The sequence below is a fragment of the Entelurus aequoreus genome, linkage group LG06 (assembly GCF_033978785.1).
Source record: "Entelurus aequoreus isolate RoL-2023_Sb linkage group LG06, RoL_Eaeq_v1.1, whole genome shotgun sequence".
NCBI classification, from domain to species: domain Eukaryota; kingdom Metazoa; phylum Chordata; class Actinopteri; order Syngnathiformes; family Syngnathidae; genus Entelurus; species Entelurus aequoreus.
Window position 1 is genome coordinate 35,137,269 of NC_084736.1, and position 26,861 is coordinate 35,164,129.

The 26,861-nt window shown below is 42.3% G+C and overlaps 1 protein-coding gene across 2 annotated transcripts in view; it reads right to left on the minus strand.

Moving 5' to 3' along the window:
- Positions 1-266: 266 nt before the first annotated feature.
- mapk1 (mitogen-activated protein kinase 1) overlaps positions 267-26,861 on the minus strand; it is a 59,405-nt gene continuing 32,810 nt past the window's right edge. Inside the window, exons 2-9 of one of the 2 annotated variants that reach the window (XM_062050618.1) lie at positions 25,726-25,908; positions 25,467-25,656; positions 25,284-25,400; positions 25,090-25,204; positions 20,719-20,850; positions 13,996-14,105; positions 13,799-13,930; positions 268-506 (exon numbers count right to left, since the gene is read on the minus strand). In XM_062050618.1, the coding sequence (XP_061906602.1) occupies positions 13,814-13,930; positions 13,996-14,105; positions 20,719-20,850; positions 25,090-25,204; positions 25,284-25,400; positions 25,467-25,656; positions 25,726-25,908 (964 nt within the window). In that variant the 3' untranslated portion in view covers positions 268-506; positions 13,799-13,813. Of the gene's footprint in view, positions 507-13,798; positions 13,931-13,995; positions 14,106-20,718; positions 20,851-25,089; positions 25,205-25,283; positions 25,657-25,725; positions 25,909-26,861 lie in introns of both variants that reach the window. The other variant, XM_062050617.1, reaches the window with a different exon arrangement.

A 26,861-nucleotide genomic window follows, 5' to 3' on the forward strand; every position in this document is an offset into this window, starting at 1 on the left:
CATTAAGTATTAATTACTATCAATACAATATATTAACATGTCATTCATCGTTACTTCTGCTTCAAAATAAAGGATAGTTGCCTAAAAAGAGGTCATTTCAACACTGATCAAATGAGTGTCAGATATTTCTATTTCAAAATGGATTTAATGGGACATGGCGCCCTCTGCTGGTAACACGAGGAGAACAATAGCAAAAGTTAGTTTAGTGTTGGAGCTTTTAATTTAAAGAAATTAGGTTTTGTAGGAGCAGCGCAGAAGAACAAGTTCCTGTTGACTGGACTCAGATTTTGGGGAAAAACATTTTTATTGACAAAGTACACTTGATTAGAAGATTTGTCTTCCACTTATTTTGCATGTTTGAAAAGTCTTCCACAATAAGAGTCCAATTCTTCACAAAAGTTGCAACAATCTTTCAAACACCACTTCCTGTTCTTCTTCTGCTGGCAGGAAGTTGAGCACTGAGGTCCACACAAAGACAACAACATGGCAGCCACACAAGATCCTCACTATAAGCAAAAAGGAAAATACAAAGTTGGAATTTCACATTTTCTTCAATAAACACAAATCTACACAGCCACACCCCCTACCATCCTACCACTCCACCCTAACCCCCTTCCACCCTACCACACTTCCATCCTACTACCCTAACCCCCTACCACTCTGCCACCTTAACCCCCTACCACCCTTCCACACTACCACCTTAACCCCCTACCACTCTGCCACATTAACCCCCTACCACCCTTCCACACTACCACCTTAACCCCCTACCACTCTGCCACCTTAACCCCCTACCACCCTTCCACACTACCACCCTAACCCCCTACCACTCTGCCACCTTAACCCCCTACCACCCTTCCACACTACCACCTTAACCCCCTACCATCCTACCACCTTAAAGGCCTACTGAAACCCACTACTACCGGCCACGCAGTCTGATAGTTTATATATCAATGATGAAATCTTAACATTGCACCACATGCCAATACGGCCGGGTTAACTTATAAAGTGCAATTTTAAATTTCCAGCCACACTTCCGGTTGAAAACGTTTTTTTATGCTGACGTATGCTCGTGACGTCAAGGGTTGGTACGGAAGTATACGGACCCATTGAATCCTATACAAAAAACTCTGTTTTCATCTCAAAATTCCACAGTATTCTGGACATCTGTGTTGGTGAATCTTTTGCAATTTGTTTAATGAACAATGGAGACTGCAAATAAGAAAGTTGTACGTGGGATCGGTGTATTAGCGGCGGACTACAGCAACAACCAGGAGGACTGAGAGATGGATAGCAGACGCGCTAGCTGCCGAACTCACCTTAACTTCCTCCGTCTCCGGGCCGCCAACCGCATCTGTGATCGGGTAAAGTCCTTCGTCGCACCGTCGATCGCTGGAACGCAGGTGAGCACGGGTGTTGATGAGCAGATGAGGGCTGGCTGGCGTAGGTGGAGAGCTAATGTTTTTAGCATAGCTCTGTGAGGTCCGGTTGCTAAGTTAGCTTCAATGGCGTCGTTAGCAACAGCATTGTTAACCTTCACCAGCCTGGAAAGCATTAACCGTGTAGTTACCTGTCCATGGTTTAATAGTATTGTTGATTTTCTTTCTATCCTTCCAGTCAGGGATTTATTTATTTTGTTTCTATATGCAGTTAAGCACGATGCTATCACGTTAGCTCGTAGCTAAAGTGTTTCGCCGATGTATTGTCGTGGAGATAAAAGTCACTGTGAATGTCCATTTCGCGTTCTCGACTCTCATTTTCAAGAGGATATAGTATCCGAGGTGGTTTAAAATACAAATCCGTGATCCACAATAGAAAAAGGAGAAAGTGTGGAATCCAATGAGCCAGCTTGTACCTAAGTTACGGTCAGAGCGAAAAAAGATATGTCTTGCACTGCATTCTAGTCTTTCACTCTAACGTCCTCATCCACAAATCTTTCATCCTCGCTCAAATTAATGGGGTAATCGTCGCTTTCTCGGTCCGAATCTCTCTCGCTCCATTGTAAACAATGGGGAATTGTGAGAAGTCCTTCCTTCGATGACGTCACGCTACTTCCGGTACAGGCAAGGCTTTTTTTATCAGCGAGCAAAAGTTGCAACTTTATCGTCTATGTTCTCTACTAAATCCTTTCAGCAAAAATATGGCAATATCGCGAAATGATCAAGTATGACACATATAATGGATCTGCTATCCTCGTTTAAATAAATAAAAATCATTTCAGTAGGTCTTTAACCCACTTCCATCCTACCACCTTAACCCCCACCACCCTCCCACCCTGACCCTCTACCACCCTTCCATCCTACCATCTTAACCCCCTACCATCCTACCACCCTAACCCCCTACCACCCTTCCATCCTACCACCCTGCCACCTTAACCCCTTACCATCCTACCACTTTAACCCCCTACCACCCTTCCACCTTAACCCCCTACCATCCTACCACCTTAACCCCCTACCACCTTAACACCCTTCCACCCGAACCCCCTTTCATCCTACCACCCTAACCCCCTACCACCCTTCCATCCTACCACCTTAACACCCTAACACCTTAACCCCCTACCATCCTACCACCTTAACCCCCTACCACCCTACACCCCTACCACCTTAACCCCCTACCATCCTACCACCTTAACCCCCTTCCCTCCTCCCACCCTAACCTTCTACCACCCTTCCATCCTACCACCTTAACCCCCTACCACCCTACCACCTTAACCCTTCTATCATCCTACCACCTTGACCCCCTACCACCCTACCACCCTTCCACACAACCCCCTACCATCCTACCACCTTAAACCCCTATCATCCTACCACCTTAACCCCCTACCACCCTTCCACCTTAACACCCCTCCACCCGAACCTCCTTCCATCCTACCACCCTAAACCCCTACAACCCTTCCACCCTAACCCCCTACCACTCTTCCATCTTACCACCTTAACACCCTACCACCTTAACCCCCTACCATCCTACCACCTTAACCCCCGACCACCCTATCCCCCTTCCACACTTCCATCCTACTACCCTAAACCCCTACCACCCTGCCACCTTAACCCCCTACCACACTACCACCTTAACCCCCTACCATCCTACCACCTTAACCCCCCTTCCATCCTACCACCTTTTTTTAAAATTTTGTTTCTATCTGCATTTGAGCCTGATGCTATCACGTTAGCTCCGTAGCTAAGTTAGCTTCAATTGTTAAGCTTCGCCAAGCTGGAAATTATTAACCGTGTATTTACATGTTCATGGTTTAATAGTATTGTTGATCTTCTGTCTATCCTTCCAGTCAGGGTTTTTTTAAATTTTGTTTTTATCTGCATTTGAGCCCGATGCTATCACGTTAGCTCCGTAGCTAAAGTGCGTCAACGATGTATTGTCGTGGAGATAAAAGTCACTGTGAATGTCCATTTCGCGTTCTCGACTCTCATTTTTAAGAGGATATAGTATCCGAGGTGGTTTAAAATACAAATCCGTGATCCACAATAGAAAAAGGAGAGTGTGTGGAATCCAATGAGACCTTGTACTTACCTAAGTTACGGTCAGAGTGAAAAAAGATACACCCTGCACTGCCTCTCTAGTCCTTCACTCTAACGTTCCTCATCCACGAATCTTTCATCCTCGCTCAAATTAAAGGGGTAATCGTCGCTTTCTCGGTCCGAATCTCTCTCGTTCCATTGTAAACAACGGGGAATTGTGAGGAATCCTTCCTCCTGTGACGTCACGCTACTTCCGGTATAGGCAAGGCTTTTTTTAATCAGCGACCAAAAGTTGCGAACTTTATCGTCGTCGTTCTATACTAAATCCTTTCAGCAAAAATATAGCAATATCGCGAAATGATCAAGTATGACGCATAGAATGGATCTGCTATCCCCGTTTAAATAAAACAATTTCATTTCAGTAGGCCTTTAACCCCCTACCATCCTACCACCTTAACCCCCTTCCCTCCTCCCACCCTAACCCTCTACCACCCTTCCATCCTACCACCTTAACCCCCTACCATCCTTCCATCCTACCACCCTAACCCTTCTACCATCCTACCACCTTAACCCCCTACCACCCTTCCAAACAACCCCCTACCATCCTACCACCTTAACCCCCTACCACCCTTCCACCTTAAAACCCTTCCACCCGAACCTCCTTCCATCCTACCACCCTAAACCCCTACAACCCTTCCACCCTAACCCCCTACCACCCTTCCATCCTACCACCTTAACACCCTACCACCTTAACCCCCTACCATCCTACCACCTTAACCCCCTACCACCCTATCCTACCATCCTACCACCTTAACCCCCTTCCGCCTTAACCCCCTACCACCCTTTCATCCTTCTATCCTACCACCTTAACCCCATACCACCCTAACCCCCTACCACCCTCCACCTTAATCCCCTACCACCCTACCACTTTAACCCCCTACCACCTTAACCCCCTACCATCCTACCACCTTAACCCCCTTCCACCCTACCATCTTACCACCTTAACCCCCTTCCACCCCGCCACCTTAACCCCCTACCACCCTACCATCCTACCACATTAACCCCCTATCACCCTGCCACCATACCACCCTAACCCCCTACCACCCTACCATCCAACCACCCTGCTACACCTTAACTCTCTACCACCCTAACCCCCTACAACCCTGCCACCCTACCTTCTTACCACCCTATCCCCCTACTACCCTGCAATCCTACCACCATACCACCCCTACCACCCTAACCCCCTACCACCATACCATCCTGCCACCCTAATCCCCTACCATTCTACCACCCTAACCCCCTACCACCATACCACTGCTAACCCCCTACTATCTTACCACCCTAACTCCCTACCACACCTACCAGCTTATCACCTAACCATCCTACCACCCTAACCTTCTATCACTCCTGGCCCCCTGCCACCCTACCACACCCTTATTGTGTTCACGAGTACACGGCCCTACTGCCATCACAACAACTTAATGTCAGAGGAGGCACAAACACACGCAGCACACGCTACCATCCCGCCGCCTTCCGGATAAATATCTACCACCTTCAAGTTACCTTCAACATCACATCAACTAAATATCTACCACCTACACGTTGCTTACAACATCACATCAACTAAATATCTACCACCTTCATGTTGCCTTCAACATCACATCAACTAAATATCTACCACCTTCATGTTTCCTTACCGCTGCTGCCCACTGCTCCCCTCACCTCCCAGGGGGTGAACAAGGGGATGGGTCAAATGCAGAGGACAAATTTCACCACACCTAGTGTGTGTGTGACAATCATTGGTACTTTAACTTTAACACCAAATCAAATAAATATCTACCACCTTCATGTTGCCTTCAACATAACATCAACTAAATAACTACCACCTTCATGTTACCTTCAACATCACATATACTAAATATCTACCACCTTCAGGTTGCTTTCAACATCACATCAACTAAATATCTACCACCTTCGTGTTGCCTTCAACACCACAACTAAATATCTACCACCTTCATGTTGCCTTCAACACCACATCAACTAAATATCTACCACCTTCATATTTCCTTTAACATCACATCAACTAAATATATACCACCTTCATGTTGCCTTCAACACCACATCAACTAAATATCTACCAGCTTCATGTTTCCTTCAACATCACATCAACTAAATATCTACCACCTTCATGTTGCCTTCAACACCACATCAACTAAATATCTACCACCTCCATGTTGCCTTCAACATCACATCAACTAAATATCTACCACCTTCATGTTGCCTTCAACATCACATCAACTAAATATCTACCACCTTCTTGTTGCCTTCAACATCACATCAACTAAATATCTACCACCTTCATGTTGCCTTCAACACCACATCAACTAAATATCTACCATCTTCACGTTGCCTTCAACATCCCATTAACTAAATATCTACCACCTTCATGTTGCCTTCAACACCACATTAACTAAATATCTACCATCTTCATGTTGCCTTCAACATCACCAACTAAATATCTACCACCTTCATGTTGCCTTCAACACCATATCAACTAAATATCTACCAGCTTCATGTTGCCTTCAACATCACATCAACTAAATATCTACCACCTTCATGTTGCCTTCAACACCACATCAACTAAATATATAACAGCTTCATGTTCCCTTCAACATCACATCAACTAAATACCTACCATCTTCATGTTGCCTTCAACATCCCATCAACTAAATATCTACTACCTTCATGTTGCCTTCAACACCACATCAACTAAATATCTACCACCTTCATGTTTCCTTCAACATCACATCAACTAAATATCTACCACCTTCACGTTGCCTTCAACATCACATCAACTAAATATCTACCACCTCCCTGTTGCCTTCAACATCACATCAACTAAATATCTACCACCTTCACTGTCAAATGCATGTTGTAAATATTTAAAGGCCTCAGCAGGAGTGGGTGCTGTGCAGTATATGACAGTATCATCAGTATAGAAATGGAAACTTGAGTTCGGAATATTCTCTCCAAGATTATGTATGTAAATAGTGAATAATAAGGGCCCCAACACAGAACCTTGAGGGACACCCTTTTTCACTTGCAGTACGTCCGAGGAGGAACCCTCTATTTGAACAGCCTGAGTTCTACTTGTGAGGTAATTTGCAAACCATCCAACTGCTGGCTGAGAAAAACCAATAGCTGAAAGACGTTTGATTAAAATTACATGATCAACAGTATCAAATGCCTTTGAAAAGTCAATAAAGAGGGACAGACAGCACTGCTTCTTGTCAAGAGCTTCAGTTACATCATTTATAAACTTCATAGCAGCAGTAAAAGTACTGTGATTTTTGCGAAAACTTGACTGAAATGGTGACAGAATGAAGTTGGTGTCCAAAAAGTCTTTCATCTGTTCACTGATAAGGGATTCAAGCACTTTTGCCAGAACAGAGAGTTTAGAGATCGGTCTGTAATTATTCAGATTACTAGGGTCACCTCCTTTTAATAGGGGGATTACAAGGGCATATTTCCAATACAAGGGGATTTCATTTGAAATTAGAGTAAGGTTAAAAATGTGAGTCAGTGGTCCAGCTATAATTTCAGCTGCCAACTTTAAGAAGAGCAGCTCCAACTTATCTGAGCCAGCTGGCTTTCTAGGTTTAAGTTGTTTTAGAGCCCTCATGACCTCAGGTCATGGGTTCAACATCACATCAACTAAATATCTACTACCTTCGTGTTTCCTTCAACACCACATCAGCTAAATATCTACCACCTTCATGGTGCCTTCAACATCACATCAAATAAATATCTACCACCTTCATGTTGCCTTCAACCTCACATCAACTAAACATCTACCACCTTCATGTTGCCTTCAACACCACATCAACTAAACATCTACCACTTTCATGTTGCCTTCAACACCACATCAACTAAATAACTACCATCTTCATGTTGCCTTCAACACCACATCAACTAAATGTCTACCACCTTCATGTTGCTTTCAACACCACATCAACCAAATATCTACCACCTTCATATTGCCTTCAACATCACATCAACTAAACATCTACCACATCACATTGCCTTCAACATCACATCAACTAAATATTTACAATCTTCATGTTGCCTTCAACGTCACATCAACTAAATATCTACCACCTTCATGGTGCCTTCAACATCACATCAAATAAATATCTACCACCTTCATGTTGCCTTCAACCTCACATCAACTAAACATCTACCACCTTCATGTTGCCTTCAACACCACATCAACTAAATATCTACCACCATGTTGCCTTCAACATCACATCAACTAAATATCTACCACCATTTTCCTTTCAACATCACATCAACTAAATATCTACTACCTTCATGTTGCCTTCAACACCACATCAACTAAATATCTACCATCTTCATGTTGCCTTCAAGACCACATCAACTAAATATCTACCACCTTCAGGTTGCCTTCAACATCTCATCAACTAAATATATACCACCTTCATGTTGCCTTCAACACCACATCAACTAAATATCTACCACCATCACATTCCCTTCAACATCACATCAACTAAACATCTACTACCATCAGGTTTCCTTAAACACCACATCAACTAAATATCTACCACCTTCATGTTGCCTTCAATGCCACATCAACTAAATATCTAACACCTTTATGTTGCCTTCAACACCACATCAACTAAATATCTACCACTTTCATGTTGCCTTCAACACCACATCAATTAAATAACTACCATCTTCATGTTGCCTTCAACACCACATCAACTAAATGTCTATCACCTTCATGTTGCTTTCAACACCACATCAACGGTGTGGCGAAGTTGGTAGAGTGGCTGTGCCAGCAATCGGAGTGTTGCTGGTTACTGGGGTTCAATCCCCACCTTCTACCTTCCTAGTCACGTCCGTTGTGTCCTTGGGCAAGACACTTCACCCTTTGCCTCTGATGGCTGCTGGTTAGCGCCTTGCATGGCAGCTCCCTCCATCAGTGTGTGAATGTGTGTGTGAATGGGTGAATGTGGTAATACTGTCAAAGCGCTTTGAGTACCTTGAAGGTAGAAAAGCGCTATACAAGTATAACCAATTTATCATTTATTAACCAAATATCTACCACCTTCATATTGCCTTCAACAGCACATCAACTAAACATCTACCACCTTCATGGTGCCTTCAACATCACATCAACTAAATATCTAACACCTTCATGGTGCCTTCAACATCACATCAACTAAATATCTACCACCATGTTCCTTTCAACATCACATCAACTAAATATCTACTACCTTCATGTTGCCTTCAACACAACATCAACTAAATATCTACCATCTTCATGTTGCCTTCAAGACCCCACCAACTAAATATCTACCACCTTCATGTTTCCTTCAACACCACATCAACTAAATATCTGTCACCTTCATGTTGCCTTCAATGCCACATCAACTAAATATATAACACCTTTATGTTGCCTTCAACCTCACATCAACTACATTTCTACCACTTTCATGTTGCCTTCAACACCACATCAAGTAAATAACTACCATCTTCATGTTGCCTTCAACACCACATCAACTAAATATCTACCACCTTCATGTTGCCTTCAACACCACATCAACTAAATATCTACCACCTTCATAGTGCCTTCAACATCACATCAACTAAATATCTACCACCTTCATGTTCCCTTCAACATCACATCAACTAAATATATACCATCTTCACGTTGCCTTCAACATCACATCAACTAAATATCTACCATCTTCACGTTGCCTTCAACACCACATCAACTAAATATCTACCATCTTCATGTTGCCTTCAACATGACATCAACTAAATAGCTACCACTTTCATGTTGCCTTCAACATCACAACTAAATATCTACTACCTTCATGCTGCCTTCAACATCAGATCAACTAAATATCTACCACCTTCATGTTGCTTCTAACATCACATCAACTAATTATCTACCATATTCACGTTGCCTTCAACATCACATCAACTAAATTTCTACCACCTTCATGTTGCCTTCAAAATCAACTACATTTCTACAACCTTCATGTTGCCTTCAAAAATCACAGCAACTAAATATCTACCATCTTCATGCTGCCTTCAACATCACATCAACTAAATATCTACCACGTTCATGTTGCCTTCAACACCACATCAACTAAATATCTACCACCTTCATGTTGCCTTCAACACCACATCAACTAAATATCTACCACCTTCATGTTGCATATTTATACAATTAAAACCAAGTAATGTACAGGTTGTCTTGTCAGGAACATCACCCTCTGCTTGCTGGTGTCATGACTGCAACATTAAGACATCACCCTCTGCTGGCTGGTGTCATGACTGCAACATTAAGACATCCCCTTCTGCTGGCTGGTGTCATGACTGCAACATTAAGACATCACCCTCTGCTGGCTGGTGTCGAGACTGCAACATTAAGACAACACCCTCTGCTGGCTGGTGTCTTGACTGCAACATTAAGACATCACAGATGGTTTAATGCAGGGTCTTCTGTACAAGTGCTAACAACATTGCTTGTGTTAAGCTAAAGACCTCATCAGTGTGATAATTGATCTCATCAATAATCGACTGTTGAGGACAAAAAGGTAAAGTTGACCACGCCCACTCAATGGTTAAAATGCAAGCTAGCCCGTTAGCTGTTGGCTCAGTTTAAGTAGGACAGGAAATTGGCTCCACCCACTGAGGTAAGCCCCGCCCTCTCCCAGACTAACTCAAGTCAAACAAAAGCAGCGTTGAAGGACCCCAGCTGCCTTCTGGGAAATCTTCACCTTCCTGGACGTGGTCATGGCTGACAGGAAGTGAGCAGGTGACGCTCCAAGATGGCGGACACTTGTGTGCTGGTCTTCCAGCAGAAAGAGCGCCACACAACAAGACAACAAGAACAACAATGTTGGCGATGGACCCCGGCCCACAGAGACAATAGGACAGTCTAACAAAGTGGGCGTGACGAGAGAGAAACAACCACCACAACTTAACAGCAACAGTGTGGCAACGTGGCAAGGGGGCGGAGCCAGCAACGTGGAGGCAAAGTCCACAGAATCATCTGCAGGAAGAAGTTAGCAACATGTTACACTTTATACTTGTTCTTTATTCCTCTTTATTCACTCCTCACCATCACTCCTTCACACTCACCAGCACTCCTTCACACTCACATCACTCCTTCACACTCACCATCACTGCTTCACACTCACCAGCACTCTTTCACACTCACCATCAGTCCTTCACACTCGCCATCACTCTTCCACACTCGCCATCACTCCTCCACACTCACCATCACTCCTTCACACTCACCATCACTCCTTCACACTCACCATCACACTTTCACACTCCCCATCACACTTTCACACTCCCCATCACACTTTCACACGCCCCATCACTCCTCCACACTCACCATCACTCCTTCACACTCACCATCACTCCTCCACACTCACCATCACTCCTTCACACTCACCATCACTCCTTCACACTCCCCATCACACTTTCACACTCCCCATCACTCCTTCACACTCACCATCACTCTTTCACACTCACTCCTTACACTCGCCATCACTCCTTCACACACCATCACTCCTTCACACTCACCATCACTCTTTCACACTCACTCCTTCACGCTCACCATCACTCCTTCACACTCACCATCACTATTTCACACTCGCCATCACTCTTTCACACTCACCATCACTCTTTCACACTCACTCCTTCACACTCACCATCACTCCTTCACACGTGACATCACTACTTCAGACTCACTCCTTCACACTCGCCATCTCTCCTTCACACTCACTCCTTCACACTCACCATCACTCCTTCCCAATCACTCATTCACAGTCACCATCACTCCTTCACACTCACCATCACTCCTTCACACTCACTCCTTCACACTCACCATCACTAACTTCACTCTCACTCCTTCACGCTCACATCACTCCTTCACACTCACCCTCACTATTTCACACTCGCCATCACTCTTTCACACTCACCATCACTCTTTCACACTCACTCCTTTACACTCGCCATCACTCCTTCACACTCACTCTTTCACACTCACCATCACTCCTTCACACTCACTCATTCACACTCGCCATCACTCCTTCACACTCACCATCACTCCTTCACACTCACTCTTTCACAATCCCCATCACTCCTTCACAATCACTCATTCACAGTCACCATCACTCCTTCACACTCACCATCACTCCTTCACTCATTATCACTCCTTCACACTCACTCCTTCACACTCACCATCAACCCTTCAAACTCGCCATCCCTCCTTCACACTCACTCCTTCACACTCACCATTACTCCTTCACACTCACTCCTTCACACTCGCCATCACTCCTTCACACTCACTCCTTCACTCTCGCCATCACTCCTTCACACTCGCCATCACTGCTTCACACTCACTCCTTCACATTCACCATCACTCCTTCATACTCACTCCTGGATGTTACTACATGACATATATACTTACATCATGTATATATTACATGTTATGAATGTTACTACATTACATACTTACATCATGTATATATTACATGTTATTATGGATGTTACTACATTACATATATACTTACATCATGTATATATTAAATGTTATTATGAATGTTACATGGCATATATACCTACATCATGTATATATTACATGTTATTATGAATGTTACTACATCACATATATATCACAGCATGTATATGAAACCTTGATAGAGGTTTTTGGATGTTTTAGAGCACTTTATAGGCAGAATAGAGCGACTCTCATTAGCTCCATTGTTAGCTGAGTCTTGCTAACATTTATTCATCATTTAGAATGCTGTAGTGTTCTTGTCTTACATACAGATTGTGAATGAAAAAGAGTGCAGTTCCCCTTTAAGAAAGTCCAAATTACATCATGTATATATTACATGTTATTATGAATATTACTACATTACATATATACTTACATCATGTACACTAGTTTGGGCTCACCCAAACAATTTTGTGGAATAGCCTTCATTTCTAAGACCAAGAATAGACTGTGGAGTTTCAGATGAAAGTTCTCTTTTTCTGGCCATTTTGAGCGTTTAATTGACCCCACAAATGTGATGCTCCAGAAACTCAATCTGCTCAGAGGAAGGTCAGTTTTGTAGCTTCTGTAACAAGCTCAACTGTTTTCAGATGTGTGAACATGATTGCACAAGGGTTTTCTAATCATCAATTAGCCTTCTGAGCTAATGAGCAAACATTGTACCATTAGAACACTGGAGTGACAGTTGCTGGAAATGGGCCTCTATACACCTATGTAAATATTGCACCAAAAACCAGACATTTGCAGCTAGAATAGTCATTTACCACATTAGCAATGTATAGAGTGTATTTCTTTAAAGTTAAGACTAGTTTAAAGTTATCTTCATTGAAAAGTACAGTGCTTTTCCTTCAAAAATAAGGACATTTCAATGTGATCCCAAACTTTTGACTGGTAGTGTATATATTACATGTTATTATGAATGTTACTACATGACATATATACTTACATCATGTATATATTACATGTTATTATGAATGTTACTACATGACATATATACTTACATCATGTATATATTACATGTTATTATGAATGTTACTACATTACATATATTACATCATGTATATATTACATGTTATTATGAATGTTACTACATTACATATATACTTACATCATGTATATATTACATGTTATTATGAATGTTAATACATGACATATATACTTACATCATGTATATATTACATGTTATTATGAATGTTACTACATTACATATATATTACATGATGTATATATTACATGTTATTATGAATGTTACTACATGACATATATACTTACATCATGTATATATTACGTTATTATGAATGTTACTACATGACATATACTAACATCATGTACATATTACATGTTGTTATGAATGTTACTACATGACATACTGTATATACTTACATCATGTATATATTATATGTTATTATGAATGTTACTACATTACATATATATTACAGCGTGTATATGAAACCTTGATAGAGGTTTTTGGATGTTTTAGAGCACTTTATAGGCGGAATAGAGCGAATCTCATTAGCTCCATTGTTAGCTGACTCTTGCTAACATTTATTCACCACTTAGAATACTTTAGTGTTCTTGTCTTACATAAGGATTGTGAATGAAAAAGAGTGCAGTTCCGCTTTAAGAAAGTCCAAATAAAAAGTGAATGTTAGCTATGCTATGCTAACGTGACTTGTTGAACACAAGGAGTGGCTGTGACATGAGGGGGTGGGGCTTGACGTACCACCTATGCCAGACATTAGGACGGGAAGCGTTGCTGGAAGCGTGCAGTCTCTTCAAAGATGAGCTCCTTCAGGGTCTCTTTGGGCAGGTCGTCCAGCTCCATGTCGAACTTGAAGGGCGCCTCAGCGACGGGCTGCAAAACACAACACACGCTCTTATTTGTTGGCCGGCTGAGCCGCACTTGGCCCAGGTGCTCACCTCGTCAGTGGGGTCGTAGTACTGCTCCAGGTAAGGGTGCGCCAGGGCCTCCTCCACCTCGATTCTCTTGTGCGGGTTAAAGGTCAACATCTTGTCCAGTAGGTCCAAAGCTGCCAAACATCAGAAATATTACTGAACATACTATATATCAAATATACAAAAGCCAAAAGCAATGAAGTTGTCACGTTGTATAAATGGTAAATAAAAAAAGAATACAATGATTTGCAATATGTTTTCAAATTATATTCAATTGAGTAGACTGCAAAGACAAGATATTTCATGTTCACACTGAGAAACTTTATTTTTTTGCAAATATTAGCTCATTTGGAATTTGATGCCTGCAACATGTTTCAAAAAAGCTGGCACAAGTGGCAAAAAGAGTGAGAAAGTTGAGGAATGCTCATCAAAGACTTATTTGGAACATCCCACAGGTGAACAGGCTAATTGGGAACAGGTGGGTGCCATGATTGGGTATACAAGCAGCTTCCATGAAATGCTCACTCCTTCACAAACAAGGACGGGGCGAGGGTCACCACTTTGTGAACAAATGCCTGAGCAAATTGTTTAAGAACAACATTTCTCAAGCAGCTATTGCAAGGAATTTAGGGATTTCACCATCTACGCTCCGTAATATCATCAAAAGGTTCAGAGAATCTGGAGAAATCACTGCACGTAAGCCATGATATTACGTACCTTGGATCCCTCAGGCGGTACTGCATCAAAAACACATCAGTGTGTAAAGGATATCGCCACATGGGCTCAGGAACACTTCAGAAAACCACTGTCAGTAACTACAGTTGGTCGCTACATCTGTAAGTTAAAACTCTACTAGGCAAAGCTAAAGTCATTTATCAACAACACCCAGAAACGCTTCGCTGGGCCCGAGCTCATCTAAGATGGACTGATGCAAAGTGGAAAAGTGTTCTGTGGTCTGATGAGTCCACATTTCAAATTGTTTTTGGTCTTTGCAGTCTATTCAATGGAATATAAGTTGAAAAGTATTTGCAAATCATTGTTTTTATTTACCGTATTTATGTTTTTATTTATCATTTACACAACGTGACAACTTCACTGCTTTTGGGGTTTGTACTTTGACATGGCTTACTTATGTTTATTGTACTGTCCCTGTCAAATACATCCATATATACACATTATGACACATATAGTGTTCATACAAAGATGTACTTCAAACTGCTACATTCTGCAGACCATGACTTTGACTCCATGTCTTTAGTGTAAATATTGACATGAACTCTCTCTTTCATCATTGTTGTCAATATGTGTGATGTCATGTGTAAACAAAGGCTTTGTATTTGATGTACACAAGCAGAGCGTCCACTAGAGGGCGCCATGACAAACTTCCAGAGAGCAGCTGGCCTCTTAAGAAGTGATTATTAGCGATATTAACATTGTGTATTGTGTAATATTCTAAGTACCTCAAATAAATACACACTGTTATTTTCTTTTGTCTTTCTTATGCTTCACCGGCTGTGTTGTGGCATCCTACTCTGTTGGGTGGTCCGTGAACGCAGCGTAAAAACAATGTAGTATCTCACACACTGCAGCAAATCTAACTCAATGTTTTACTGCCCCTTTAAAAACATTTCAATGATTGGTGTTGACAGCTGTCAATCACAAAGTCTCTCCCTGTGAGCTGCTGGTTTCTTCCTACTGCTCCCAGTGGTGTGAGAGGCCAGCAGTGGTGGGCTGTAAGTTTCCCACCTAGGCCTTCAGTAATGTCCCACTTCAAAGATGACCTCTCAAAATAGCATCAAGATGTTGCTGGAGAAATACTATAGAGGAACACATTTACGCACTACTGGCCATTGTACAAAACAGGTTATTTTCTGGTGCATTTAAAAATCATTAAACCTGCATCAGCAATTAAAACATATCTTACGTGGTACTGTCAAAATTAAAATTGCAAAAAACATTTTAAATATGAAAAAATAAAGAAATAAAATATCTGAACTCACATTTCATGGACAGCTGAGCTAGCTTCCGGGGTTGGCCGACATGTTCTGACAAGATGTAATTTCTCTTTAAATATCCTTCTTGACAATGGCCTTGCAAATATATGTGTTGTCTTGTCTTACCATAAAAGATGCAGACCAGGCGTGTTGGCTGACTTCTTCAAGTTTACTCCACAGCCTGCTCATCAAAAACATCCCGCTGCCGGCATGTCTACATAAACAACCTAAACGTGGCTACTGCACATGCTCTGCACTACTGTGGCATGCTGGGTAATGGAGTTCTTATTTTACCTGGCTCATAACATCACTATATATCTGCCTTAGGCCATCTAGAAGGCCTTACTGACAACAACGAGTGATCTGATTGGCTATTGCAACTGTCTATCAACTGTATGTGCCTGTTCACTTACAGGGCACTATATGTATCACTGTATGTGTTCACTAACAGTGCACTGTATGTGTTCACTTACAGTGCACTTTATGTGTTCACTTACAGCTCACTGTATGTATCACTGTATGTGTTCACTTACAGTGCACTGTACATTATGTGTTCACTTACAGTGCACTGTATGTATCACTGTATGTATTCACTTACAGCTCACTGTATGTATCACTGTATGTGTTCACTTACAGTGCACTGTACATTATGTGTCCACTTACAGTGCACTGTATGTATCACTGTATGTATTCACTTACAGTGCACTGTATGTATCACTGTATGTGTTCACTTTAGGGCTGCAACAACTAATCGATTAAATCGATTTAAATCGATTACCAAAATAGTTGGCGATTAATTTAGTCATCGATTCGTTGGAACTATGCTATGCGCATGCGCGGAGGCTTTTTTTTTGTTTTTTTGTTATTTTTTTATTTTATTTTTTTGTTTTATAAACCTTTATTTATAAACTGCAACATTTACAAACAGCTGAGAAACAATAATCAAAATAAGTACAAAAACAGTACAAAACAGCGCCAGGGCGGCGCTGAGGCTACGTCTCATGAGGTGGCGTAAGCTAGCCAATGATGTGTCATGTGCAGCTCACGTGACGACGGCGTCTCCTTTGCTGGAAAAATTCGAAAAATGGCGCAGGAAAACACTACCGATAGTTTAGCGGAGAAACATCTTGAGGTTATTGCTTCAATGGAGAAAAGTGTACGACCTAAGTCGTCAAAAGTGTGGGAACACTTCACTTTAAAGACTTCAAAGAAGACCGTTTCCTGCAAAATGGCACGGAAGTACAACATTGCTTCAGGAGCACCTGAAGAAGAAAAATGTTGGAGCCATGGATGAAGGGAGGAACTCACAGTACGTAACTTTTTAAGTCCATAGTGGCAACAAGCATTCATGAGTTCAGCTTTTTTGTGAGTAACTTTAAAGTTATGCCTTTGTTGCAACGCGGGGCTGATAATGTGTCTCCGGCACATTTGACTCCGTTTTGAGAGAGAAAACGCACGGTTACCAATTTCGAAATAAACGTAACGGACAGAAATATCTCAGGTTGGTTTCATAATGGATCAATGTAGCCGGGCCGATAAAGCTATATAAATATATTTAGATTTGAGTGACGCTTTAGTATAACTAAACGTTATGAAGGTGCTGGAATATTTCATGCTATTATTCAGAGGCAGCCTGAAATTAATCCTTTATTATTCACAACAGAAACGTGTACAATATCTGATTCAGTTCTGATGAGTTACATTTCTGTGTTATTGTTGGTGTATGCTGCATCCCCAATGTCCACAACATGGTGCCAGTATGCTGGTTTTTTTTCAATAAAATACTGGAAAGGATAGAAATGTAGTTTGTCTCTTTTATCCGATTATTAATCGAAGTAATAATCGACAGATTAATCGATTATCAAATTAATCGTTAGTTGCAGCCCTATTTCACTTACAGTGCACTGTATGTGTTCACTTACACCAGCGTTTCTCAAAGTGTGGGGCGCGCCCCACTGGTGGGGAATAGAGACATGACAGGTGGGGCGCGAGGAACGGGAGGAAATTTCACTTTACTTTTTTTTTTTTTTTAAATTATATTCTTAGATTTTTTTTTTTACTATGCTTTCATTTTCTATACACACTGTAAATCACTTTGTGATTCTGTCTGTGGAATCCGCTATATAAATAAATGTAAATTACTTATTTTTCCTGTAGACTTTAAATTTCTAGGTAGGAGCGCAAGTTTGACAGACATAGCAACAGTAACTAATGGGGGCGGGGCTAAGCGGAAGCTCTGTGAATGGCGAGTCACTGTGCGAGGATTTGCTGTTTTGCAAATACATAAAAAATAGAGCCACTGCTGATGAGCTGTTCGAGATAATGGACAGTTTCCTCAAAGAACACAACCTTAAATGGGAAAACTGTGTGGGCTTTTGCTCTGGTGGCGCACAGACCATGGCAGGGTAAAGAAACGGGCTGCAGGCTCTAATAAAGAGGGTTGCGCCAAATGCGCATTGGACACACTGTGTCATTCACCGGGAAGCACTCGCGTCAAGCCAGCTCAGCCCCGAACTCAATGAGGTTTTAACAGTGGCAGTGTCAAGCCTGCAACCCTGATTTGAAAAGCTGTGCAGTGCAAAACAGGCTCATTGCAGCCACTAATGCTGGAGTACTGTAAAACTCATGTTCACTTGCAGGGGCGCCGAAAAGGGGGGGTAAAGGAGACGGATTCTAGGGGCCCATGATGGAGGGGGGCCCAGAGAGGCCCCTAATGATGATGAAATTATAATACAGAAAAAATAATGACACTAAGTTATTAACTAACATATAATCACACATGTTTTATTTTCCATGTCCTGGTAACAATACCTTTATTTGTTTTGGAAGCATCAACACCTGCAGGGCCCTCCCTTCCCCCCCCTCTATTTACGTAAAATGGTTCAGTCCGACTGGATCAGCTGCAGGTAGAGCACCAACGATTTGTCACAGACAGACAGCGCCACAGCGGGCAAAGCGGAGGAGACAGCAGTATGCCTCAAAAATCAGGCAGCCAAAAAAGAAGGGAAAATAAAGTAAGAGAGGATAAGGAGTTGAAGGGTCGACAATATGTCACCCAATATTTCCCAAAAAAAGGTGGGTTTGTTAGTTGTGGTGGAAAGTTATGCATATTAACTTTGTCCCTGTCTGTGGTAATAAGCTAGCTCACTTTTCTCACCATGTTAGCTCAAGAAAACTCTGGATTTTTACATTTTACTGCTATATTAGTTAAATAATCAATCCAGTCAAACATTTATCAAGCTGTTCTTATTCAATAATAGTTGATCTCCCCTCTGTCAAAATGATGCCTCATTCTGAACAGAGTCAAGTGCACCAGCAGCAGCTGTCTGTCAGCCCCCAAGTCCCCCTGCCCCTGAATCAGCCCCAGTGCCCCCACAGGAGGAAGGAGGTGAGCAGCTGTGTGTGTTGAAATAATAATAATAATAATAATAATAATAATATAATACAAAATATAATACATTTTACTACAGTCTCAAGAATCAGTGGTGCAGCAAATAAATGACTCAAAATTAATTCCATTGTATTCAGAATACCATTAAAATGCATAATTGTATGTAAAATAGCATCAAAAAATGTTGCCGCTGTGTTGGGGGCCCTGCAAAGATTCTTTTCATGGGGCCCAAAATCCCTAGCGGCGCCCCTGTTCACTTTCCCTGTCTTGCCAAAATGCATAGCTCCTCCTTTTTTTTTGCAAAGATTGCAAAGTGGCACTTTTATTTTATTTATTATTATGCATCGGGTTATTTGATTTATTATTGAACTTGAAGAAAGTTATAACACTTTTATTTTATTTATTATTGAACTTGATGCAAGTTATAACACTTTTATTTGATTTATTATTGAACTTGATGCAAGTTATAACAATTTTTTTGATTTATTATTGAACTTTATGCAAGTTATAACACTTTTGATTTATTATTGAACTTGATGCAAGTTATAACACTTTTGCTTTATTTATTATTGAACTTGATGCAAGTTTTTTGATTTATTATTGAACATGATGCAAGTTATAACACTTTTGTTTTATTTATTATTGAACTTGATGCAAGTTATTTGATTTATTATTGAACTTGATGCAAGTTATTTGATTTATTATTGAACTTGATGCAAGTTATACCACAGCTGCACAGTTATTTTATTTATTATTGAACTTGATGTTATTTTATGTTATTGAGTTTGAATGTATACAACTTGATGTTACTCGATGTTCAATAAATTTGAAAATGTTAAGCTTGGCATTAGCGTTCTGTTGGGGCGATGGGGGCAGGTGGGGCTTGAAAACTCCCCCTTGTCCAAAGTGGGGGATGACAAAAAAAGTTTGAGAACCACTGACTTACACAGACGCCAGCATTGTTGAATCTGAATGCCTGTGGCAGATTTGGTACATCATGGCAACATAAGCTAGCTGAATTCTGATTGGATAAAAACTCTATAAAGTAAAAACAACAGGGCTGGAAGGAGCATAATATGACATGAAGACAATATGAATACTTTTACATATTTAGGAAAAGTCAATAAAAAATGACTTTTATCTTTAATTATGATGACGATTTGTGGTTATGTTAAGCCAGCAGAGAAGGTCTTGCTGGCCCTGACCGCACACCACTGGAGAGCAGCATACTACTACTGAGCTAGTAAAAGGATGTTGATGATAGTACTCCTGGAATGACTGACGTCACCAGCCAAGAAAGAAAAGATGACACCACTCATGTCAGCAGCTGGTCACCATAGCAACCACAGCTTTTGTTCTGACCTTTGGTGTCGGCGTTGGGGAAGATGCGGTTCCAGGGCACTTTGCAGCGAACAGGAAGTGACAGCAGGTAGTTCCTGGCCTTGATGTTGATGATGCAGTTGAGATCCTCCTGAGAAGGAGAACCCAGAATCCCTAAGGAGCAAAGTCACATGACACGTAAATACATCAACAATACACCTTGATTTGGGCAGAGCTCGGCCCCAGTATGCCAGAGAATAAGAAGACATAGCAGGAGGTATTCAGATTGCCAAAAACATAGCTACTACTTCTGGTCTCAATGGACACTTTTGGATACTCTGGAATGTTCTAACAGTAGCAGTTAGAGATGCTACCTCAGTAGAAGCATCTTAAAACTCATTTGTGTACTTTAAATACACCCCTTTTTACGTCAGTTGATCAGCCGTCTCTCTTTTCTGCTCTGCCCCCCTCTCCTTATCAGGTGACCACGGATCAGCCTCCACAGATGAAGCGCTAGCTGTTCAAAGACAGGACCCAGGAGGGACCACTTCTTATGCGCACTAGCTGTTCAAAGTCAGGACACAGGAGGGACCACTTCTTATGCATCAGTTGGTGACGTCTCTGCGCTGCTGACTTGTCTCCACTCAAGATGATCTCCTGCTGGTCCCACTATGGACTGAACTCTCACACTAATAACTAGATCCACTATGGACTGGACTCTCACACTATTAACTAGACCAGGGTTTGGAAAGAGCCATTTTGACCCGTTTCACAAATTAAAGAAAACAATGGGAGCCACAAAACTCTTTTGAAATTTAAAATGAAATAACACTGCATACAAAGTTTTTTTTTGCTTTGTGCTATGTATAAACCAGGGGTCTCAGACACGCGGCCCGCACCTTAATATGAAAATGTAATGTTAGTGCGGCCCGCAAGTTTTATATGAATGGTGCTTGACAGCGTCATACTTGCCAATCCTCCCGATTTTTCCGTGAGACTCCCGAATTTCAGGGCAACTATTCTCTCGAATGTCTGCTGATTTTCACCCAAACAACAATAATAAGGGCGTGCCGTGATGGCACTGCCTTTAGCGCCCTCTACAACCTGTACATACAGCGTGCCAGCCCAGTTACATGTTATATGAGGCTTCTGCAGACACACGTAAGTGACTGCAGGCATACTTGATCAACAGCCATACAGGTTACACTGAGGGCGGCCGTATAAACAACTTTAACACTCTTACTAATATGCGCCACACTGTGAACCCACACCAAACAAGAATGACAAACACATTTCGGGAGAACATCCGCACCGTAACACAACATAAACACAACAGAACAAATACCCAGAATCCCATGCATCCCTAACTCTTCCGGGCTACATTATACATCCCTGCTATCACCAAACCCCCGCCCCCCCACACATCAACACTAGCCGCCACCCCTCCCCCCCTCTATGTGTGTCGGTTGAGGTGGGCGGGGTTTGGTGGTAGCGGGGGTGTATAATGTAGCCCGGAAGCGTTAGGGATGCATGGGATTCTGGGTATTTGTTCTGTTGTGTTTATGTTGTGTTACGGTGCGGATGTTCTCCCGAAATGTGTTTGTCATTCTTGTTTGGTGTGGGTTCACAGTGTGGCGCATATTAGTAAGACTGTTAAAGTTGTTTATACGGCTACCCTCAGTGTAACCTGTATGGCTGTTGACCAAGTATGCCTTGCAGTCACTTACGTGTGTAAGCAGAGGCCGCATACAACATGTGACTGGGCCGGCACGCAGATAGTATGGTGAAAAAGCGGACGTGACGACAGGTTGTAGAGGACACTAATAAAGGCAGTGCCATCACGGCACGCCCTTCAATATTGTTGTCCGGTTGAAAATCGGAGAATATTTGCCCCGGGAGATTTCCGGGAGAGGCACTGAAATCCGGAAGTCTCCCGGAAAAATCGGGAGGGTTGGCAAGTATGCAGCTGAGCCGCATCAGAGTGGTCAAAGAGCCGCAGGTTGCCGACCCCTGAACTAGACCCACTATGGACTGGACTCTCACACTATTAACTAGATCCACTATGGACTGGACTCTCACACTATTAACTAGATCCACTATGGACTGGACTCTCACACTATTAACTAGACCCACTATGGACTGGACTTTCACACTATTAACTAGATCCACTATGGACTGGACTCTCACACTATTAACTAGATCCACTATGGACTGGACTCTCACACTATTAACTAGATCCACTATGGACTGGACTCTCACACTATTAACTAGACCCACTATGGACTGAACTCTCACACTATTAACTAGATCCAATATGGACTGGACTTTCACACTATTAACTAGATCCACTATGGACTGGACTCTCACGCTATTAACTAGATCCACTATGGACTGGACTCTCACACTATTAACTAGATCCACTATGGACTGGACTCTCACACTATTAATTAGATCCACTATGGACTGGACTTTCACACTATTATATTAGATCCACTATGGACTGGACTCTCACACTATTATATTAGATCCACTATGGACTGGACTCTCACACTATTAACTAGATCCACTATGGACTGGACTCTCACAATATTAACTAGATCCACTATGGACTGGACTCTCACACTATAAACTAGGTCCACTATGGACTGGACTCTCACACTATTAACTAGACCCACTATGGACTGAACTCTCACACTATTAACTAGATCCAATATGGACTGGACTTTCACACTATTAACTAGATCCACTATGGACTGGACTCTCACGCTATTAACTAGATCCACTATGGACTGGACTCTCACACTATTAACTAGATCCACTATGGACTGGACTCTCACACTATTAATTAGATCCACTATGGACTGGACTTTCACACTATTATATTAGATCCACTATGGACTGGACTCTCACACTATTATATTAGATCCACTATGGACTGGACTCTCACACTATTAACTAGATCCACTATGGACTGGACTCTCACAATATTAACTAGATCCACTATGGACTGGACTCTCACACTATAAACTAGGTCCACTATGGACTGGACTCTCACATTACGAACTAGATCTAGTCCACATCCCCCGGTCACCCGGGGGGGTCCCCACATCTGCGGTCCTTTCCAAGGTTTCTGGTTGTTCCCATTAGATTGAGTTTTTTCATTAAGGGCTATACAAGTCAACTTTGATTGATTGAGGTGTCGATTTGGACTATCGGCCAATCAGAGCCAGGTGGGGTGATCACTTTTGGCGAATGGGAAGGCAGGATCAAGACGGAGGAAGGAGAATGACGCAGCAGAGTGTTACTAACATTAATCCTGGACAAGCCCCCACATGTAGCCCACCTACACCACCACATGTAGCCCACCTACACCATCACATGTAGCCCACCTACACCATCACATGTAGCCCACCTACACAATCACATGTAGCCCACCTACACAATCACAAGTAACCTCACATCACATTGTTGATGTAGATGATACACATCATATTGTTGATGTAGATGATACACATCATATTGTTGATGTAGATGATACACATCACATTGTTGATGTAGATGATACACATCACATTGTTGATGTAGATGATACACATCATATTGTTGATGTAGATGATACACATCATATAGTTGATGTAGATGATACACATATAGTTGATGTAGATGATACACATCATATTGTTGATGTAGATGATACACATTACATTGTTGATGTAGAAGATACAAATCATATAGTTGATGTAGATGATACACATCATATAGTTGATGTAGATGATACACATCACATAGTTGATGTAGATGATACACATCATATAGTTGATGTAGATGATACACATCGTATTGTTGATGTAGATGATACACATCATATTGTTGATGGTCAAATCAGATCTTTATGAAATGTTTGGGTATATTGAAGTCATTTACAAATAGATGCCAGCTGTTTTAAAGAGCGATACTGTTCCAGATGGACCATCTGAGCAGTTGTGTGGACTACAGAGTTTGATACTTTGACTTGTGATGTACCTGCTTCATTCTCTTTCATCTTAATCCTATTCCTTTACGATGAAGTCGCTATTCTCCATTTCGTTAGCTACCTTCTTAAATAAATCTCTTTCTTTTCCCCCATGAATGACCTTCAAAATGTGACCTTCTATTTCATTGCCTGGTCTTCTGCCTGCGGGTGATACCCCCACTGGAAATCATCTACATGTGTTAGTCCGGCTTCTCAGAAGCCAAACTTGATGGGATGAAGGTGTTTCCGTGGCTTGTAGGATGCTTCTTTAGAGCCCAACTATTTGTGAAATCAGACTAATTTAGTGCATGGAAACAGAGTCATTGAATCCTGTTCTTATTTTGGTCAGCTTACTGGAGGAGCATTGTTAGGTCTTGGAGTTAGCATGAAGATAATATTACCCAGTATGTGGTTGAGCTGGTCCAAGTAATGCTTCCCGGGAAAGATGGGCCTGTTGGACAACATCTCTGCCAGGATGCAGCCCACCGACCAGATGTCTATGGACTTGGTGTAGCCCTGAAAGTCAACCCACAGCAACATTCTGGAACTCCTAACTGGGATCAATCAGGACTAGTATCTTGCACAGGAAGCTCACCTTGGAGTTGAGCATGATTTCGGGCGCTCGGTACCAGCGGGTAGCCACGTACTCCGTTAGGAATCCGGTGTGGTCGTGGTCCGGGTCGGCCACGCGAGCCAAACCGAAGTCACAGATCTGAGGAAAAGAAAAGGCAGATGAGAAGCTGAAAGTGGCAGCACGGCAAAGAGCGACTAGCAAGACCTTGAGATCACAGGTGGTGTTGAGCAGGAGGTTGGAGGGCTTCAGGTCGCGGTGCAGGACGTTGGCGGAGTGGATGTACTTGAGGCCTCGGAGGATCTGGTAGAGGAAGTAGCAGATGTGATCATTGCTCAAGTGCTGGGTCTTCAGGAGCTTGTAGAGGTCTGTCTCCATCAGGTCCTGGACTATGTAGCTGCAGAGCGCGGGTCAAAGAATGTTGATACACGGACTCTAGTAGAGCAGGTCCTACAAACAAGGATACACGTCCTTCATCTGCTCCATGGTCGGCGTGCGGATGATGTCGTTGATGCCGATGATGTTCTCGTGTTTGAAGCGCAGCAGGATCTTGATCTCCCGCAGCGTGCGCTGGCAGTAGGTCTGGTGCTCGAAGGGGCTGATCTTCTTGATGGCCACGCGGATCTTCTTGTCACGCTTGTAGGCAGAGCTGGAGGGACACAAACAAGGACCTTAGAAGGACCGTGGAGGACTATACACGCACACATGGAAACAAACAAGGATCTTAGAAGGACCGTGGAGGACTATACACGCACACATGGAAACAAACAAGGATCTTAGAAGGACCATGGAGGACTATACACGCACACATGGAAACAAACAAGGATCTTAGAAGGACCATAGAGGACTATACACGCACACATGGAAACAAACAAGGACCTTAGAAGGACCATGGAGACTATACACGCACACATGGAAACAAACAAGGATCTTAGAAGGACCATGGAGGACTATACACGCACACATGGAAACAAACAAGGACCTTAGAAGGACCATGGAGGACTATACACGCACACATGGAAACAAACAAGGATCTTAGAAGGACCATGGAGGACTATACACGCACACATAGAAACAAACAAGGATCTTAGAAGGACCATGGAGGACTATACACGCACACATGGAAACAAACAAGGATCTTAGAAGGACCATGGAGGACTATACACGCACACATGGAAACAAGCAAGGATCTTAGAAGGACCATGGAGGACTATACACGCACACATGGAAACAAACAAGGATCTTAGAAGGACCAACAAGAGTCCACTAATCACCAGAGGTGTGGACTTGAGTCACATGACTTGGACTCGAGTCAGACTACTCGAGTCATGAATTTGATGACTTTAGACTTGACAAAATGTAAAGAGACTTGCAACTCGACTTAGACTTTAACATCAATGACTTGTGACTTCACTTGGACTTGAGCCTTTTGACTTGACAAGACTTGCTACTTTCCCCAAAACCCAAAGATGAAAAAGTTATTCAGGAGCGCTCCGTATCTTTCATTGTGTACGTGTGTCTGTCAGCGTGTGTGCTGCCTGTCAGTTCAACATCCAATCAAATTACATCCACCTTGTTTTCATCCCACAGCATTCATCCAAT